Below are 20568 nucleotides of genomic sequence, written 5' to 3'. Positions count from 1 at the left end.
CGGATATGGATATCGTATCGGATACGATACAGATAAGGTGATACGGTAATTTTCAAAAATTTAGAATACGATGCACCTATTATATATATTATTTTTTATTAATTTATATATTGTATTTAGATAATATAATTTAAAATAAAGTTTGTACAAAACAATAAAGACTTACTCTAAGTATATATTAAATGAGGAGGGTTCAAATGCCTCCATTTTTTGTGCCTCCATCATGCCTCCATTTTTAAAAACTTTAATAACTCAAAATTTAAATCTTAAAATTCAAAATAAAACCGTTGGATATGAACTATATCATTTTATCTATGCACATGTAAAAAATTATGGCATTTCAACTTTGTTTTTATTGTCATCTTAAGCTTGTAAAAATGTATACAAATATGGATAATTTCTAGGCGTTGATTTTTCAACTTATTAATTCATATAAAAGCAAAATCAAAATGTGATAATTTTTTATGGGCATGTAGAGAAAATAATATAGATTACATCTAACGGTTTTATTTTGACGTTTCAGTTTTGAATTTTGAGTTATTTAAGTTTTTAAAAATGGAGGCATGATGGAGGCACAAAAAATGGAGGCATTTGAACCCTCCTCATATTAAATACAGTAGTTACTAGCATATGGAAGCAAATCTGCTGCGATATTACAGGATCGCAGGTTCTTGCGATTTCAATTTCAACCCCTTCATTTACTACAGTGTGGGAATCTTAAAAAGAGATAGTTTTTGTACACGAATCTCAAAATATATAAATGGCTGAGATTAGAATCGCAGGGACCCTGCGATCCTGTAGGATCGTAGCAGATTTAATTCCACTAGCATATAACAAATATGATACTCTAGTGTGGTGGCTAAATGTTTTGCCTCTATCTTGGACTTCCCAAGATCGAATCCCGCCAACAGCAGAAAAAAAAAGTTCATTTTCAACGGTTCACAGTGCGGCTCATGGCGCGGGAGAGGTCCACGGCGCGGCTCAAGGGCGCGGGATGGGTGCGAATGCGGTTCCTGAGTTGGATCTGACCGTATCCAAATGTGTCCAGCCGTATCTATACATATCCCTGACTTTCAACGGAGTATCGGCGACTGTATCGGCTGAGTGAGGATACGCCACATAGACTGATACGCCAGCTGGCGTATTGGATACGTATCATGGTCGTATCAGGTGCGTATCGTTATCCGATACGTATCTGACACGAATACGGACTCCAATTTGGAATATCCGAGTAACATAGCTATTAAGGAAAGGAATTTGTGCTAAATGTGGAGGCATAGACTACTTTCGTTTCTCTTTAAATGAACCTGGGATAGACTGCTATTAAGCTCACCAAGGCATGTTAGGCCCATATCCGGTTCACTGCCCTGTTTTTTCTTCTGGCCCAAAATTAGCTCATCTAAATTTAAAATAGTAAGGCTATTGAGTTTTATGCCAAATTTAGTGATGCATGATTGTCTGATATGTCGGTACAAGTATTCTAAAAAGATTTCTACCGAATTTTCCATAAAGAAAAAATATACATCATATCATTACTACCGAAGTTTTATGGAGTTTTGGAGATCAAAATGTTGTATTGTGTTGACTTGAAATCTGTAGATTGTTGTGACTGTATAATGTTAATAAACAACAAAATTCTTAAATTACCTATTCGACATCCTCTAGAATAAATCTTCCATTGTGAAGTTTCTACCTCATTTGATAAATTTACTTCCCTAACTGAATTGTAGGGATCCAGTACACGTCTTTCAAAAAAATATTTCCAGCAAAACTGGAGAGTTATGTCGTAGCTCTCTTTTGCCCCCTAATTAATATCTAGTTTATTTATTTCTTTGTCACTCATGACCTAAATCAGTGCGGTGTCAAATTCATGAATTTTTTTCTAAATGTTGATGTCTAAGCAAATATATTGCCTATTATCACCAAATTATCTAATGTTGTGGAACAAAATTCAAAATAAATAAATAAAGGATGAAAATAATACCTCAATTGCTAGCTGTAGAAAGAGCAATATGCAAGGTTGAGTGAGGACTCTATTACAGATTGTTGCTGTTGAGAATAATTGAATCCGTAACGAATAAATAGACTGAATAATGTGATGAGTAAATTAATTGAAAAATGTTCTTGATGCGTATATTTTTATTTTTTTGGCTCAAATTGAGAAGGTAATTGGAAAGGCTATTAGAATATGTTCAGCAATCATGTTGAAATCATGTTGAAATTCAAAAATATACATTCTATTAATTTCTTCACTATGAATTAAAATGTACAGATTAATCACACTGAAATTTTTCACAGGACAACCCTTTCTACACTTTGAGGCAGGAGACAAATCCTAGTTCAGACAAGAAACAACTCAAGCAAACAAAACAACTGCAGTTGCCAATCTGACATTGAAATGAAAATCAAAACAAAGAACAAATTGAAACGTACAGTTTCAACTTTTGAGAGAGAGAGAGAAACTATTAATGTAAAGACATAACTTTTCCAATATACGTTACTAAAAAATTTTAAATGCCTTTCAGCGAGTGAAACTAACCGCGGAGGATTAACCTGTTGATGCAAATGAAGGACAGGGTGACTTCTGATTACTTGTTATTGATCCTGGTCAGGAGCAATTTGGTTGTAGATTCCATATTTCTGACATTAAACATCTAAATAAATTAATTTTTGACCTTTATATTTAAAAACCTAAAAAATAAAAAAATTATAAATTGAATGAAGGAGAGAAAGTGGAAAAGAGATAAATACCTAAATATAGTGAGATGGAGAGAGGAGAACCAGAGGAGGGAGGAAGGAAAGGTGAGAAGGCCAGCAGCAATTCGCACACTAGAGATTGAGAGAGAGGCCGGAAGACCTTACTAGGGAGGGAGGAAAGGTGAGCAGGCCATGAGAGATGATGGATTAATTGAAAGATGAGGCAAACAGGGGAAAAGCGAGAACGGAGAGACCAAGGGAGAAGAAGAGACAATTATTTTTGGAAGAGGAAGAAAGGGGTAGGCATATCGACACTACACACGTTTATATTAACACAACAATTTTACAAAAATTTAATGTATGGACAATTTTAACCCTCATTAAATATTTCTCTAACTACCATTTTGTTCATAATATAATTAATATAGTGATCATTAAATTAGTTAGTTTCCATAATTACTAGATTTTGTTTCCCTTTTTTTATATTTTGCATTCATGTAAAATCAAAAGCTACATAAATTTGTTGATCTTTCCTTTTTCTCATGACTCATGATACGTATTTAACTTTTTTTGTAAATTTATTTATTTTTATATTAAGATACACTTGCTTTAATATATGATATATTCCAACTCAAATATTTTTTAAAATTTTTTATATTTTTTTCTTCTTTATTTTGATACTTATAATCTATTAGTCTATTTTTTTATTGATGTTTTGTAATTAATTTATATTTGTTAATTGAATAGATCTATCAATCCCCTAACTTATCAGAAGAAAACCAAGTTTTGAATTATGCAAATGAAAGCAATCAACTTCTTAATTTGAAGTTTGAAAATCGTGATGATATACTTCGTGTTGTTCGTAATTTATATGGTGCTAAAGGCCATGTATGCTAACAATTTACGGATTGTGACCAAATAAATTTGTTAGTTTGTAGTCTTTTGCTGTACTTTTAATTTATTATTTTAATTATAAGTTGCTTATTCATGATAAGTTGCATTCAATATGTTTTTTATATAAATAATAATGTTGTTTTCTTAGTGTTATTGCATAAAAAAAGAAGATAAAATGTTAATAGACAATTTTTTGTATAGTAGATTATTAAAATTTTTTTTTTTGAAGTCGTATAAAATAAATCGATATATACAATGTTTATAAATTTTAATAATATAATAAAATCAATTCACTGTTGTAATTTTCTCAAAAAATCTTAAACATTTGATTAAAATAAATAATGAATACTTATTATACGATAACATAAAGTTTATAAACATATTTTATTGTAACTTTTAAGGAACATATTTTAAAATAATATATGATAAAAAACATATTTTTTATGAAGTAACATACTTTATAAAACATAACTTTTAAGGAAAAACAATTATGTGCTAATATATGAGAGAGAATTGGTTTTTAAAGGAAACACTTAATGAAGGATAAAATTGTCTATATAGTAAAATATTTTGATGATGTTGTGTCAATATAAAATTAAGTTGTTTTAATATCATCACCCGGAAGAAAGTGGTAGGTAGAAAGCAGGAAAATCGGAAGCAAAAAAAAAAAAAAAAAAATGGAGAAATAGGGAGAGAAAGAGAACCTTCGACCAGAGTGAGAATAGGATGAAAATGTTTCGCTGATCCTGTTTACTGTAGGCGATACTGTTTCTAATATAGATATAGACATATATATAGCGAGTGCAAATCTAGTTATATATATAAACTGTTACATAAATAGCTTCAAAGAAATGGAGATGCATGATTAATCACAGTAGTTAAGACGCGGACGGAGACCGACCAAAGTTTAATTAATTAATATCAATTATTTTATTTGCCTCTGGACTCTGGTTGTTTGCAATTTTACAGTCAAAATTTCAATGCATGTATTGTACACTTTATAATTAGCTGTAAATATAGGCGAGACATGAACTGTACCGAACAAGTTGTATGACAGATAGAGAGAGGGGTTTTAATAGATATATTTTACTGGTAGGCGTATGACGGTATGAGCCATTGGATTATGACATATTGACAAGTTACGGTACGTGAGACTTAGAGGATCGATATGGATTCATGGGGAAGGGGCAGGTGATTTAAGATATATGATATTTATTAAATTGTGTCATGGATCATATATTAAGTTATTAAGTCAAACCTCGACTTTATATATATTAACACGTCTCCAAATTTGTATTAAAATTATTTAAAGACCACTTTTTCATATATTAAAATTATTTAAACCACTTTGAAAATCATTGATCCAACATAAACTTCTGATTTTACTGTTTTGTTAAACCATTATTGGTAACTTTGAAAATCGTTGATCTCTATATTAATTTCACAATTGTGTATATACAAAGAAAATAAAAAATAAATAAAGTTTACGTCCCTTTGATTACATATCGAGTTCTGAACATATTTTATTCATAAATAAAGAAAAATGTGTGTACGATTCCACCAGAAACAAAAATAAAAAAATAAAAAAGTAATTTAACTAATATCTTATAAGAACATGGCAGACAGCCTAATGGCGCACTTAATATAAAGTATGATTTTTTTTATTGATTTCATTCGTCTTTTCCACCCACTGAAAATTAATTAGTCCATTTGGTACACCCACCCCATTTCATTGTTTTTTAAAAAATAAAAATATGTCCTATGTGTAAGAATAATATTATGTCTTTTAACTGATAAGTTTTCGAGCACAAATAATTCGTTTCCTAACTTATTATGCATAAATAGTGGCATTTAGGTATATGCATATGTGCGTAGTTGTTTACAAATAAGAAAGTGACCCATTAATTTGTTCTCAAAACTGACCAATTAAAAGATAAAATATTTTTCATAAACACAACACGTGTACTTTTTTATTTATTTTAATAAAGGGTAAATCAATACTTTAAACTTCAAATTAATTAGTTTCAATAGATAAATCAATAAATTAGATAAAATTTGTGAGTTTTTGAAATTAGAAGGGTAAATATGATATTATGAAATTTAGTGTAGGAAAATACATTATTTTATTGTTTTTTAGGGATATACATGAAATTCCCCAAAATACTAATATATAGCTTTCGCGGTAGGAAGCGAGGATGAGAAGAAGTCAGAGTCACTGTATAATGCATTCAGATATCGGGCCGCACGGCAGGTCCCAGCACAGAATATAATATGTTTAATCGTTTCAAGATATGTGCAACTCCAATCTTGATATATTCTTAATAAAATCAACCGTCCATGGGTCCTGCAGCGCACATACTAAGCTGTAGAAGATCAACATGCCTCGTATAAATAAAGGACTTTGAAATGTTGTGGGTGCCCAACTGCTGTATTTTTTATAGAAGTATTTGTTTAAAATATCAGGCTAGACCCTACAGCTGTACGCCTCGTATTTATTTGCAATCATCTTTCTGTTGCATGAATAGATCAACTACACAAAATTTATCAAGTAATTAAAAAAGTATGGGCAATTCCATATATACCACTCAAGAAGAATGAACAAAAAATCTCAGACCGAACCCATTCAGAGCATATTTCCGACAGCAATTTTTGACTCTATGACCATTCTGTGGTAGATTCAAACCCAACTGAAATTGAGATTTACGAGACACTTATGACTCTAGGGCCTGCCAACGCAATTGGGCCTGAAAAATTGGGAATATTTTTGGTCCATCCACGTTGGGTGAGGTCAATAGGACAATCTCACTTTATCATTTATATTTTAAATTTTGAAATTGAAATGTTAAATTCAAACTGTTCATATTATTCATTTTCACGAGAGAAGCATTAATACAATATTTTACAATTTTTGGAATTCATTTAATATATAGTTGTTAATATATACAAAAAAAATAAGTACATTAAAATTAATTTATAATTATTAACTGCTCCTTTATTTTCTTATTAATATACAGTAATCTTTATATTCTATGTTTACATACCTTAAAACAAAAATAAACAAAAAAGAAATTGCATGTTAGATATATTTGCGGTGCAATTGTTTGGGTCTCTCGGCCCGGTTGTGCGGTTGATCCAGGCCTCTATTTGGGCGTTTTACCATTAACCATATCCAATGCGATTGTAGGAGAAATAGAATGGAGGAGTTCAATTTTAGAATGTCTTGCATTTCAATGTAGTTCAAGTATAAGATGTAATTATATAATGTTAGCTATGTATATCCCCAGCCATTCGCAACACGTGTCCTATAACTTACTGTCAAATATATTCAATCAGACGACTTTTCTTGTAGTTTGTTGCTGTCCCTAAAGAATGTATCTGCCAAAACAAAAACAAAATGTGATTTGAACTCACATAGATTAATAAAATTTAATATTGAACATAAATACAAAGGGAAATGACATGAAGATAGAAAAGAGGAACCTGCCTGTGAAAGAGCAAACAGCTCAACTCAGCCAATAAAATCATTTTAGCTCACTTCAACTGTTTGTTTCACATGCATAATGCGGAGCATGGTGAAATTATATACTCCAAACAATATGGTACAAACATTCACTAGGTAGTTCACAATCAACAAATTAATAGTATACAGTCCAACAATTTATATTGTTACAAGATGAATAACATAATAAATGTGTCAAATAAAAGTTCATACACAGAAAAAAAATATTAAGCATCAAAGAAACAATAATATATATTTCTTATAACTACCTCACTAGATGATATATCACAGAACAACCACATCTAGGAGGCGTCAACCAATCAGCATAACAGTTATGCTAGGATCACAAAAGCAGCGATTAAAGAGAATTATACAAAACAAGCAAGCAAACAAACAAATAAAAGTTTTCACCCATAACGGTTGGGTCACTTAGAAGCAGCTACACTTTCAAATCATGTACCACAATCATCAGAATCCAACTCAGAGTCAGTGGAACAGCCTATAATTGATTCCACCTTATTAAGGAAAATATCATATCAATAAGTAATAAATTAATAAATAAGAAAGAAATGAAATACTACTTAATTTGTTCCTTCCTATATAACTTTGCACATGTGCAAATTGCAATTTATCTCTAATAATTAATAACAAGCATCTCTAATTAGTTCTGTTGGTACCAACCAAATTATCCGATAAAGTAATGTAAGTTAGGTTCATCAGAATAGATATATACTTACCCTTTCAACTTTCAGTAATTATTGAAAAGTTGGTTTTTCAAGAAACATAGTTTATCCAAAAATTCTAGATTACTAATTTCAAAACGTTCAGGTTTGTAAACATAAATGTAATAAGAATAACAAGTGTATTTAATTAACCATGGGAAAGAACCATATATAGAAACAAAGCAATAAACAGATGCATGGAATTAAGAAATTTGCTTCAATGTCGTAAGGAATACCATGTTAATGTGCAGCCTATGTAAACTTGATCAACCTGAGAATTCTCATGCGGTCCTCACTTACTTGCTCCTCTGTCATTTCCTTTAGAAGCCTCTCCACCAAAGTTTCATCTGGATCACCCCATTCAAAAAGTTCAAGTTTAGAAAGGTACTCAATTCCTCGAGGAAGATCCTTTCGTAGAGGACAGTAAGATATGTATAGTTTTTCCAGGTTTGGCATTGCCCCTTTGTTGATTTCAATGCGCTCAAGGTGGGGAGCTTCCTTCACCTTAAGTTCACGAAGCATAAGAAAGGACATCTCATGAAAGCACAATCCATTCCCTTTGTAGAATGTGAGATCAAGGAATCTCAAGCTACCTATCTCTTGAAGACAAGAGAAAGAATTTTCGTCCAACCCACTCTTGGATAACTTCAATTTTCTAATGCTATTATGATATTGTAGTGACCTGGAAAACTGAGGTACTGAAGTTCTTTCCACCTGCCCGTTGAACTGTATTTCTGATACTGATGTATTGAGAGCTTGCAATTGCAGTACTTCCCCGTCTTTTGCCTGTACAAGGAGATCCTCAAGATGACTGAATTTACTTATAGCAGTAAAAAAGAACTCACAGTGTTCACTTCTCATTTCTGAGATATATAACCCTGTTAACTTTGTTAAAATTTCAAAATTTCTTACTACTTCATCAGTTGCTTTAATAAGGCCTAAAGCTTTTAAATTCTTTAGCTTCCATATCTGCTTGGGTGGCATTACTCCAATAAATTTATCTTCATTTATAGGAATAGGATCAGATGACACCTTCAGTACTCTCAGCCTTTGTAACTTTGTTAACTCATTTGGAAGTTCTGTAATTTTTGATCCTATAGCAGACAAGAATTGTAAGTTTTGCAGCCTTCCAATTGATTTTGGGAGCTCTTTTATTCCAGTACCATCCAACCCCAAATAATGCAGGTTGAATAAGTTATATACCTCTTCTGGTAATTTTTCTATAGAGGTGCCATTTAAATTCAAAACCCGTAACAATTTGGAAGATCTTAGCATTATGGAGAGCGAGTTGAGACTGATTTTATCACCCAAGGTAAATATTGAACGAAGAGAGTATTCGTTGTTGCTTGCACTTTCAAGATCACAATTTTGAATAGACACTCGGCGTACTCTGCCTCTAGGTGAGTGTGTTGAACTTCCATAAACCACAAAAAAATCTTCCTCCTCTGATTTTGAAACAAGCATGCTATGTATAATATCGTGCAAGCTACACCTTCCTACTCTTTCAACCACATCTCTCTCAACTACCTGCAACAAGCACCGACTAACAAGTTCATTCAGGTAGTCCTCTGCTACTTCTTCATGCGTTCTTCTCCCACTTCTCTCAACAAATCCCTCTGCAATCCACTGTTCAGTCAGATGAAATGCACCGATATAGTAATCTTCTGGATAAATGCCACAGTAAAGCAAGCAATTTTTGAGATTACTGGAAAGATCTGCAAAGCTTAGTTCTAAAATCCTATTTACGTGTTCGATATTTGGATTATGTGCTAGTTCATGCTCAAGGTCTTCCCACATTCTCTTCCATTCCCTCTCCGTTTCTTCCTTGCATGCCATAACGCCGCCTATGGCTAAAATAGCAAGAGGAAGGCCCTCACACTTTTCTACAATTTTTCTCGCCCACATAGTTAAATCTTCCGGGCAAGTGTTGGTATTGTTTTTCTTAAATGCTGTTTTACAAAAGAGATCCCATGAATGGTGTTCCCCAAGTGGGATAACCTTTATGATTTGTTGCTCTGGGGCCAATAATGCTACATCTCGATTCCTTGTTGTTAAAATGATTCGGGCAGCAGTACCTTCTGGGAGTATGCCCCTAATGAAATGCCATACATCGGGGGTCCACACATCATCTAGGATGAGTAAATACCTTTTATCGTGCAAATAGTTTTGAATTATTGTAACCAAACTACGAAAATCCTTGGTCTCAATCCCATCAATGTTAATTCCATTTGCATCCTCTCTATGCAATTCCTTCAACATCTTTCTCAATAATTCATCCCTTTCCCAGGTTTGAGAAACTGTAATCCAAGCAAATCCACCAATGGATCCTTTTATAATGTTGTAAACATGAGTAACAAGAGTGGTCTTCCCCACCCCGCCCATACCCCACACCGAAATTACATTTTGTTTACTTCCATCATCACTCAACATTTCCATAAGCTTGTCCTTATTTTCATTGATTCCGAAAAGATCACCTGCCTTTTTAAAATGCGCATCTTCCGCTGATATCCATCTCCCAACTTCTTGGGGTTTTCCTCTTTTTACAATACCACTGGTGTCAAATTGGTTCTTTCTATTCTGGATATTCTCAAGTCCAGTTTTTATCTCTCTGAGCTTTTTAGTGGGCCTGTAACAAGTCGAGACATTCGCAACTCTCTTGATGGTTTTCGCAACAACCCCTCTGTTCTGCTCATTAAGCTTGTAAGTGTACTCATCTACAATATCTTCAATATCAAAAGCAACCGTTCTTATTTCCCCAATGAAATTTTTAATGTTTGCATCAATCTCACTAAACCTCTCTGAATCATGTAGGTAACCTTGGATGCGCTCTAATTCTGTATGGATATTTTTCATCTCATCAAAGAAGTTATTCATAGCGCTTGCTTCTCTTGTTAGGATTGACCATGTAGATTTGCCTACTTCAATAGCTAAAGCAGAACCAATTTTTAGGAGCAAAGAACCCACCACAGCTTCAGCCATCACGTGTCTCTTGAACTTTTAGCGAACTTGAAGATTAAATTCACCGCATGTTTACTCTATCATGTCCTTCATATCTAAATAGTAAATTAGAAAAAAAAAAAATTCAAACTAATTGTATGGAATATAGCAAAATTTGAATGAATTACGACCCTCAACCAACTGAATCCAACTAATTATGTAAATTAAATTAAATTTACTACTCATGCTTGGCAGCCTGGTATACAAAAAGGTGTATCGTTTTCACAGATACCTAATTTGCCCTGTTTATTTATTTCCTTTCTCCTTTTTTTTGTCTTAATAAACAAAATGTTTAGGGATACTTTGTTAACTAAAATTAACATATACTAATTAAATCCCATACAAGATAAAAACTTAAAAAAAACAACGGAAACTTAAGAAGCATGGAAATTAATTACCTTGAGAGTTGGGACCAAAATTATATTGGAAAAGAAGTGGTCGAAGCTCTTCTTAATTTGCCTAGTGCTCCTCCGTAAGTGCTCCTCCGTAACTTGCTAGTCGCTGGTTGGAAGCAAATGGGGAAGTCAAAATGTTGGTTTAATTAATTAATTGGAAAATGTTCTTGACTAGTAGATTTTTGTTTTTTGGCCTAAATTGAGAAGGTAATTGGAAAGGCTATTAGAATATGTTCAGTAATTGCAAGCATAGCAATTTTGCCATTTATTACATAATTTGAAAGTCATCATTTGTTGTTATCTATTAAAATCATGCTGAAATTTAAATGTTTACAATTTATTAATTTCTTCGCTATGAATCAAAATGTACAGATTAATCATGCTGAAAATTTTCACAGGACAACCCTTTCTACACTTAATTTATTCAGTGATTAACTGAAACGTACAAACCTCAAACTTTGCTATAAGAGGTAGAAATCCCAATTCATAAAAGAAACAGCTCAAGCAAACAAAAGAACTGCAGTGGCGAATCTGTAATTGAAAAGAAAATCAAAACAAAGAAACCAAAAAATATTACTAAAAGATTGTAAATGCCTTTCAGCAAATGAAACTAACCGTTGAGGTTATTATACTGTCAATGCAAATGAAGGACAGAGTGACTTCTGGTTACTTGTTATTGATCCTGGCGAAATTGATTAAGAAAAATTGTGTATTTTGATTAGATTTTGAATAAGCTTAGGAAATGCAAGAGTTCACTGATGACCTAATTAAATCGGCGTGTGTAAAATTCATTAAAAAATATCTGAAATGTTGATGTCTAAGCAATAAAATATGTAATTTCCTATTAACACCGAACTATCGATCAAAGAATTTGAGTTAATTGATACAAAACCCTTAATCCTAAAATAATGCAAAGAGCAACACAGGAGGCAGAAAACCCAATTCAGTTCAAGCAAACGCAACAACTCACTGATGACCTAAATCAGTGCGTGTAAAATTCATTAAAAAAAATAAGCTGAAATGTTGATGTTTAAGCACAAAATATATTATTCCCTATTATCATTGTTGAGAATAATTGAATAATCGATGAATAAACAGACAGAATAATGTGATGTGAGTAAATTAATTGAAAAATGTCCTTGATTTGTAGATTTTGTTTTTTGGCTAAAATTGAGAAGATAATTGGAAAGGCTATTAGATTATTTTCAGCAATTGCAAGCATAGCAGTTTTTCCATTTATACCATAATTTGAAATAGCAATTATCGCTTCAATGCGGAATATTAAAAGAAAAGTTTTTGCGAATAGCATAGCTATAATGAAAATTATCCTACATAGCGTTTTTCCAATATTTATATTTTATGTTTTCACTAATTATCAACATTATACCTAAGCATCATGACAAAAACAATATTTTTCTATTCAAAATAACTTCAGCATCATGGCATAAACTATCTATTTTTTTTTAATTTGAAAACAAAAAACAATTTGGACCTTGAAAAAATTTGGTTCTTAAAATAAAATTTTAGTTTGGGCCTTTAACTAAAAGTCCTTGTAGCTTAGTGTACACTATGTGCGCTACAAGCTACGTGTTATAGTGGTCGTAGTTGAAATTGTTCACTTTTATCTCATAGCCTAGCGTTTAAGGCCTAAAAACGCTATAGCGCTATTTAGAACACTGAATCAAATCATGATGATATTTAACAATTGACAGTTTATTAATTTTTTCACTATGAATCAAAATGTACAGATTAATCCTGCTGAAATTTTTCACAGTACAATCCTTTCTACACTTAATTTATTCAGTGATTAACATAAATGTACAAACCTGAAACTTTGCTATAGGACACAAAAATTCCTTTCGGAATAGAAACAGCTCAAGCAAATGAAACAACTTCAGTTGCAAATCTGAAATTGAGAAGAAAATCAAAACAAAGAACCCTAAATTGAAACGTACAGTTTTGAGAGAGAGAAACTATTAATGGAAAGCCATAATTTTTTCAATATCCATTACTAAAAATTTGTAAATTCCTTTCAGTGAGTGAAACTAACCGTGGAGGATTAAACCGTTGATGCAAATGAAGGATAGGGTGACTTATGTTTCCTTGTTATTGATCCTGGCGAAATTGATTAAGAAAAATTGTGCATTTTGATTAGATTTGGAAAGACAAACTTCTTCCAATGCATGTTACAAAAAAAAAATTTGAGCAAGCGAAATGACAATGTTAGTGCTCAAAAGCTCAGTTCATCAATATAATACATGACACTGGTAGTGTGTTCTATTGTGAATTACTCATTAAAAATGAATACTGAAGAAAATTAAGTATAGAAAGCGTAGTAGCAAAAAATAGGCTGAAATGTTGATGTCTAAGCCAAAAAATATATTATTGCCTATTATCACCGAACTATCAAACAATTTGAGTTAATTGGTAGAAAACACTAAACCTAAAATAATGCAAAGAGAATAAAAAAAGAGGAGAAGTTTGGTAGATTCCATTTTTCTTTATATTAATCAACTAAATAAATTAGTTTTTTACCTTTATATTTAAATTAAAAGGCTACAAAAATTGAAAAATCCTTAATTACAAAAAGGTACGATTCAAAATAGACAAAAAGACTAAGGATTTAAGGAAATAAGGAAAATAAGGAAATAAGGAAAATATCTATCTTGTAGGAGAATTAACCCGCTGCTTGTCTTAAATTCGTGTTGGAATTCATGTTTCGATACAAAATCTATCACTGCATTACTAACTTTTCATACTGAAATTCATTTGAGTAAAAAATAAAGAAATTTTTTTTATCAAATTACCAAATTTAGCAGTGAGAGCCAGAGCAGAGAGATAGGGAGGAAGAGAGGGAGAGAGACCTTCCTCAAGACTCTTGCAATCCTCTGTCAAAATTTTCATAAAACAAAAGAAAAAAAAAAAAAAGAGAGAGATGAGTGGTGTAGGATCCAATGAAGACAGTGCGGTATCAGGTCGGAAAGCAAATTGTGTAATGTTGAGTCTAATTTGATTTGTGTTGGCAAGTTAACCATGCAGCTACCGCTAAGTGATCGACTTTTTGAAATAAGTAAATAAATGCTACCGTACGTTAAAATCTTATTAGATAATTATTGTACTTGTTAATTTGTTCCTCCGGTCAAAGTAGATCTCCAAGTGCATGGAAGTTACTCGTTCAATTAGTTTATTTATTATTTCTTGAAAAGATACTTGGTTCACAATCAATTAAAAAAAAATACTTGGTTATTTTATTAATTGATGCACATGCTTCAAGACAAAATAGAAAGAATCCACTTTAATCAGGTTGCTCGGTAGAGTAAGAGAGAAGCATCAAAGTAATCATTATGTATATGTAAGGTTCGTCACTAAGGCTGTGCTGGGGAACCCTCATTAAAGGGAAGCAAGGGAGGGGACGACGGGGGAGGTTACCCTCAAAACAGTAAAACCTACATTTAAATCGGGGGTGACAAAATTCGGAGAAAATCAAGGCTACGCGATACCGCTCTCCCCTCCAAACAGTAGTTCTTCACCTCCGCTCTCTTTCTGGTTCTTCTCTTCTAGAGCAGGGGAAATCTTCGGATAGAAGCAGTCTGGGGTGAGCGTCTCTCTCCCACAGTGATTTTCCCTTCCCTTTCTTCTGTCTCCCTTTGCCTGGAGAATGCCCTAAGGAAAGGGGAGACAGAAAGTAACCCCATTAAAGGGATAAAGTGTGCTATTGCTATTAAGCTATGTTGCATGGATACGGGTATGGATATTGTATCGAATACGATACAGATAAGACGATACGGTAATTTTCAAAAATTTAGAATACGATGCACCTATTATATATATTATTTTTCTATTAATTTATATATTGTATTTAGATAATATAATTGAAAATAAAGTTCGTACAAAACAATAAAAGCTTACTCTAAGTATATATTAAATTCAATAGTTACTAGCATATGGAAGCAAATCTGCTGCGATATTACAGGATCGCAGGGTCTTGCGATTTCAATTTCAACCCCTTCATTTATTACAGTGTGGGAATCTTGAAAAGAAATAGTTTTTGTACACGAATCTCAAAATATATAAACATCTGAGATTAGAATCGCAGGGACCCTGCGATCCTGTAGGATCGCAGCAGATTTAATTCCACTAGCATATAACAAATGTGATACTCTAGTGTGGTGGCTAAAGGTTTTGCCTCTATCTTGGACTTCCCAAGATTGAATCCCGCCAACAGCAGAAAAAAAAAGTTTATTTTCAATGGTTCACAGTGCGGCTCATGGCACGGGAGCGGTCCACGGCGCGGCTCAAGGGCGCGGGATGGGTGCGAAAGCGGTTCCTGAGTTGGATCTGACCGTATCCAAATGTGTCCAGCCGTATCTATACATATCCCTGACTTTCAACGGAGTATCGGCGACTGTATCAGCTGAGTGAGGATACGCCACATAGACTGATACGCCAGCTGGCGTATTGGATACGTATCATGGCCGTATCAGGTGTGTATCGGTATCCGATACGTATCCGACACGAATACGGACTCCAATCTGGAATATCCGAGTAACATAGCTATTAAGGAAAGGAATTTGTGCTAAATGTGGAGGCATAGATTACTTTCGTTTCTCTTTAAATGAACCTGGCATAGACTGCTATTAAGCTCACCAAGGCATGTTAGGCCCATATCCGGTTCACTGCCCTGTTTTTTCTTCTGGCCCAAAATTAGCTCATCTAAATTTAAAATAGTAAGGCTATTGAGTTTTATGCCAAATTTAGTGATGCATGATTGTCTGATATGTCGGTACAAGTATTCTAAAAAGATTTCTACCGAATTTTCCATAAAGAAAAAATATACATCATATCATTACTACCGAAGTTTTAATGAGTTTTGGAGGTCAAAATGTTGTATTGTGTTGAATTGAAATATGTAGATTGTTCTGACTGTATAATGTTAATATACAACAAAATTCTAAAATTACTTATTCGACATCTTCTAGAATAAATCTTCCGTTGCGACGGTTCTACCCCATTTGATAAATTTACTTCACTAACTGAATTGTAGGGATCCAGTACACGTCTTTCAAAAAAAAACTTTCCAGCAAAACTGGAGAGTTATGTCAGCGCTCTCTTTTGCCTCCTAATATCTAGTTGTTTATTTATTTCCTTGTCACTCATGAAATAAATTAGTGCGGTGTCAAATTCATGAATTTTTTTTTTAAATGTTGATGTCTTAGCAAATATATTGCCTATTATCAACAAATTATCTAATGTCGTGGAACAAAATTCAAAATAAATAAATAAAGGATGAAAAGAATACCTCAATTGCTAGCTGTAGAAAGAGCAGTATGCAAAGTTGAGTGGGACCCTATTACAGATTGTTGTTGTTGAGAATAATTGAATCAGTAACGAATAAACAGACCGAATAATGTGATGAGTAAATTAATTGAAAAATGTTCTTGATTCGCATATTTTGTTTTTTTGGGCTCAAAATGAGAAGGTAATTGGAAAGGCTATTAGAATATGTTCAGCAATTGCAAGCTTAGAAAATTTTGTCATTTATTACATAATTTGAAAATCATCATTTGTTGTTATCTATTCAAATCATGCTGAAATTCGAAAGCATACATTTTATTAATTTCTTCACTATGAATTAAAATGTACAGATTAATCACACTGAAATTTTTCACAGGAGAACCCTTTCTACACTTAATTAATTCAGTAATTAACTGAAACGTACAAACCTCAAACTTTGCAACAGGAGACAGAAATCCCAGTTCAGAAAAGAAACAGCTCAAACAAACGAAACAATAGCAGTTGCAAATCTGAAATTGAGAAGAACATCAAAACAAAGAAACTAAAATTGAAACGAACATTTTTTAGAGAGAGAAACTATTAATGTTAAGCCATAATTTTTTTCACGTTATTAAAAAATTGTAAATGCCTTTCAACTAGTGAAACTAACCGTTGAGGATTAAACCATCGATGCAAATGAAGGACAGGGTGGTTTCTTGTTAGTTGTTATTGATCCTAGCAAAATTGATTAAGAAAAATAGTTGTAAAGACAAACTTCTTTCAATGTATGTTACCAAAACAATTAAAAAAATTGAGCAATTGACATGACACTGTTAGTGAGCAAAAACTCAGTTCATCAATATATATAATACAAGACACTGTTAGTGTTTTTTTACTGTGATTTACTAATTAGAAATGAACACTGAAAAAATTAGGTATAGAAAGGGTAGTACTGTACAAGCCTGAAACTTCGCACACAGGAGGCGGAAATCCCAATTCAGTTCAAACAAATGCAACAACTCACTGATGACCTAAATCAGCACGTGTAAAATTCATTAAAAAAAGGCTGAAATGTTGATGTCTAAGCACAAATATATATTATTGTCTGTTATCACCAAAGTATCAAAGAATTTGAGTTAATTGGTACAAAACCCTAAACCCTTAAATAATGCAAATAGCATATAAAAGAGGAGAAATTTGCTTGTTGATTCCATTTCTTGAGATTAATGACCTAAATAAATTAATTTCTGACCTTTATATTTAAAAACCTAAAAATATTGAAAAATCGTAAATTGGATGAGAAAGGAGAGAGAAAGAGGAAGAGAGATACATTACCTAAATGTAGAGAGATAGATAGAGAGGAGAACAGGTGGAGGAAGGGAGAAGACACTCTTTCTTCAGTTTGAGACTTTTAGTCTCTCAGTCCCTACTCTCTCTCTCTCTCTCTCTCTCTCTCTCTCACTCACTGTTTCCCCGCTGGTGAGGCTGTAATTACAAATTTACAACGGCTATTCATTATTGTTGTCGTTGTGCTGCCACTTGCCAGACCAACCATGTGATAAAATTAAGGTCAAGTCGCATCCCATATGGCTTTTTGTACTTAAAAGCTGCTGCACATCCAGAGGGCTCCACCACAAGGAATCTTTACACTAAATTTCAGCCTTTCACGATCTAGCAAATTGGTACAAATGTACAATTGTACAAATGATATAATTACAATAAAACAACACATAAGTGAGGTTATTATTGTTTTCTCCAAAAGCTTATAAAAAAAACTTTACCAGTAGAGTTGTTCAATTTCAACCGAACTGAAATTTTTCGATTTAAATGAATTGATTTTCCAATTTAAATAGATCAGTTCAATTTAAACTTTTCAAAACCAATAAAACTGAATCAACCGAATTATAATACTTTAAGTGTAAATTATATTTTATTTAGTTCAATCATTGCTTAATTTCTTTCATTTTGATTTAAATATTTTTAGACATCTCATATTTTGTAAGAAATTTATTACACCCGGTAAATTTCATATTTTATTTTTTTGAAATTATTTTGGACTTAAATGTGAAATATGAAAACTTAAAAGTTTGAAATGTAAAAAAGGTAACTTTAAATAAAAAAATAAAGACCAACGCGGCACACTTGCCACGCTGTCTATGGGTGTGCCCCCACCGTGTTGTCCTCTCTAAGGGCCTGTTCGGCCAGATCACTATTCACGTGGGAAAAAAAAATTCAGTTCAACTGAATTTTTTTTTTCCCACGGGAACAGTGTTTTTCAGTTCAAATCCCGTGACCGCGCCCATTCCCATTTGTCGGCCGAACAGGCCCTAATTGACTCTAAGTCAATTAGCTCAGGGAGACAACCGAAAAACAAAGAAAAGGAAAAAATGGAAGAAAAAGAAAGAGAAAAGAAATATTTTCATAAGAATTTTTATTCGCTTATATGTTCGGCTGGAATTCTGAATAGTCGTTGTAATTCGAATTGGATTTCTGTATTGATAACTATAAGGCAATTGAATTTTTCTGTAATTCGTGTTTTTCATTTGTGTGGTTAAATTGAATGTTTGAATTGGGTATTGGATTATGTGGGCATATTTATTAATGGGATACCGGAACTGATATTTGAATTTAATTTGTGAAATAATATGATTGTGTATTCTGAAAATTTGTGAAATGATATTGTGTGAAATTTTTAAATGGATAAAATTAAATGAAATTAAATAATTAATTAAAATAAAGCGTTTAAAGTTGTGAAATATAATTAATGTCTATTAATTGATACATGTATTTGAATTTAATGGATATATATTGTTATGCATAGAGCGAGATTGATGTAATTATATAGCTTGCAATTGTTTATTAGTTTGCAATGGAAATTTTGTAGTAATTCTATCTATAGGATTTAATTGAAAACTACTTTAATTGTGTATGTCAATGGATTGTCCGAAGGCCTCTCTTCTTTTCTTTGTACCTTTATTAATTGGATCTGAAATCAATAGTTATGGTTGGTTGTGACAAATTTTATTTACTATTAGTGACTTGGGTTAAGGTTTTGTGAAGTCATAGCAAGATCGTTGAATGGTTTAATTCCTAGATTCTTGGCATATTAAGACAGCCTCAGTCGTACCTTTTTTCAGCATCGAGCTCCACCAACTTTATACCGACTATTTAATTTATTTCTAATGTGTTGTAAAGTGGGTTGTGGGTTATTGATGAATTAATTCTAGAAATTGGTACCTATCAGTACCAATTTAGTTTGGGTACCGTATACCTAGTTAAATGTTTAGGGGCCTGATCGTAAAAGAAATAGGAGAGGAGAGGTATATTTGCACCAATGATATGGTAAATTAAATTGTTAGATGGGCCTTGGCGCAAAGTAAATATTTGAACATATAAATAATAAAGAAGAAATAAAGTTATGAATAAAAGAATAAGGAAATTTGAAAGTGAAATTGGATTCAGACCAGAACCTTGATTTATTTGGATAATTGGACTATTGGATCTATAATAAATGAAATTGGATCTAATATGAACTATTAGACTGAAATTGAAATTTAATAACTAATGAGCATTTAAAATGGGTTGGTCAATTGAAATAACACAAATTGAAAATTGTTTATCCTTTTATCCGATTTGTTGGTGGGGAGTTCATCAATTTGGGAGGAAGGAAAGAGAAGAGGATTATTGGATCGTGCTTCAACCAAGATTGAAGTCAAAATGTTGGTTTAGGTACCCTTTGTGTTGCCCACTTATATCCAAGTCAATTAAAAAAAATAAAGGAAGCGTACTGTCAATATAAGTGTTTTCATTTGTTTATTATAATAAATGCAAAATATATATGATGTTTATTCTTTTTCTTTTGCTTTTTCCTTCCTCCATGCTAAATAATGATTATCAAAAGTCGTACAAAAGATGGTACATAATAAATTGTGTATCATTTGAATCCATAATTTAAATCACAAAAGATGGTACATAATAAATTGTGTATCAAAACATATCAATTTAAATATTAGATTGTATATATTGCCAGAGTCATAATTAAAACTAGAACTTGGATATCAGTTTATATTCATATTCATGAAAAAAAAAA

General features: G+C 32.3%; 1 protein-coding gene and 1 long non-coding RNA gene across 4 annotated transcripts in view; one reads left to right on the top strand and one right to left on the bottom strand.

Moving 5' to 3' along the window:
• The window catches only part of LOC144553938 (disease resistance protein RPM1-like), a 52761-nt gene that overhangs the window by 7818 nt on the left and 24375 nt on the right, over positions 1-20568 (bottom strand). Inside the window, exons 2-3 of one of the 3 annotated variants that reach the window (XM_078302119.1) lie at positions 8725-10865; positions 8049-8598 (exon numbers count right to left, since the gene is read on the bottom strand). In XM_078302119.1, the coding sequence (XP_078158245.1) occupies positions 8065-8598; positions 8725-10791 (2601 nt within the window). In that variant the 5' untranslated portion in view covers positions 10792-10865 and the 3' untranslated portion in view covers positions 8049-8064. Of the gene's footprint in view, positions 1-7193; positions 7606-8048; positions 10866-20568 lie in introns of those variants that run through there. The other 2 variants (XM_078302116.1, XM_078302117.1) reach the window with 2 other exon arrangements.
• Positions 1550-11702, top strand: LOC144553941 (uncharacterized). Its single transcript, XR_013511477.1, has 2 exons — positions 1550-2131; positions 11380-11702. It is a non-coding gene; the product is annotated as an uncharacterized LOC144553941 (long non-coding RNA).

This window comes from Carex rostrata, chromosome 5 (genome assembly GCF_964058835.1).
Source record: "Carex rostrata chromosome 5, lpCarRost1.2, whole genome shotgun sequence".
Lineage (NCBI taxonomy): Eukaryota > Viridiplantae > Streptophyta > Magnoliopsida > Poales > Cyperaceae > Carex > Carex rostrata.
The sequence above is the reverse complement of the archived record's forward strand: the minus strand, read 5'-3'. Positions and strand labels throughout refer to the sequence as shown.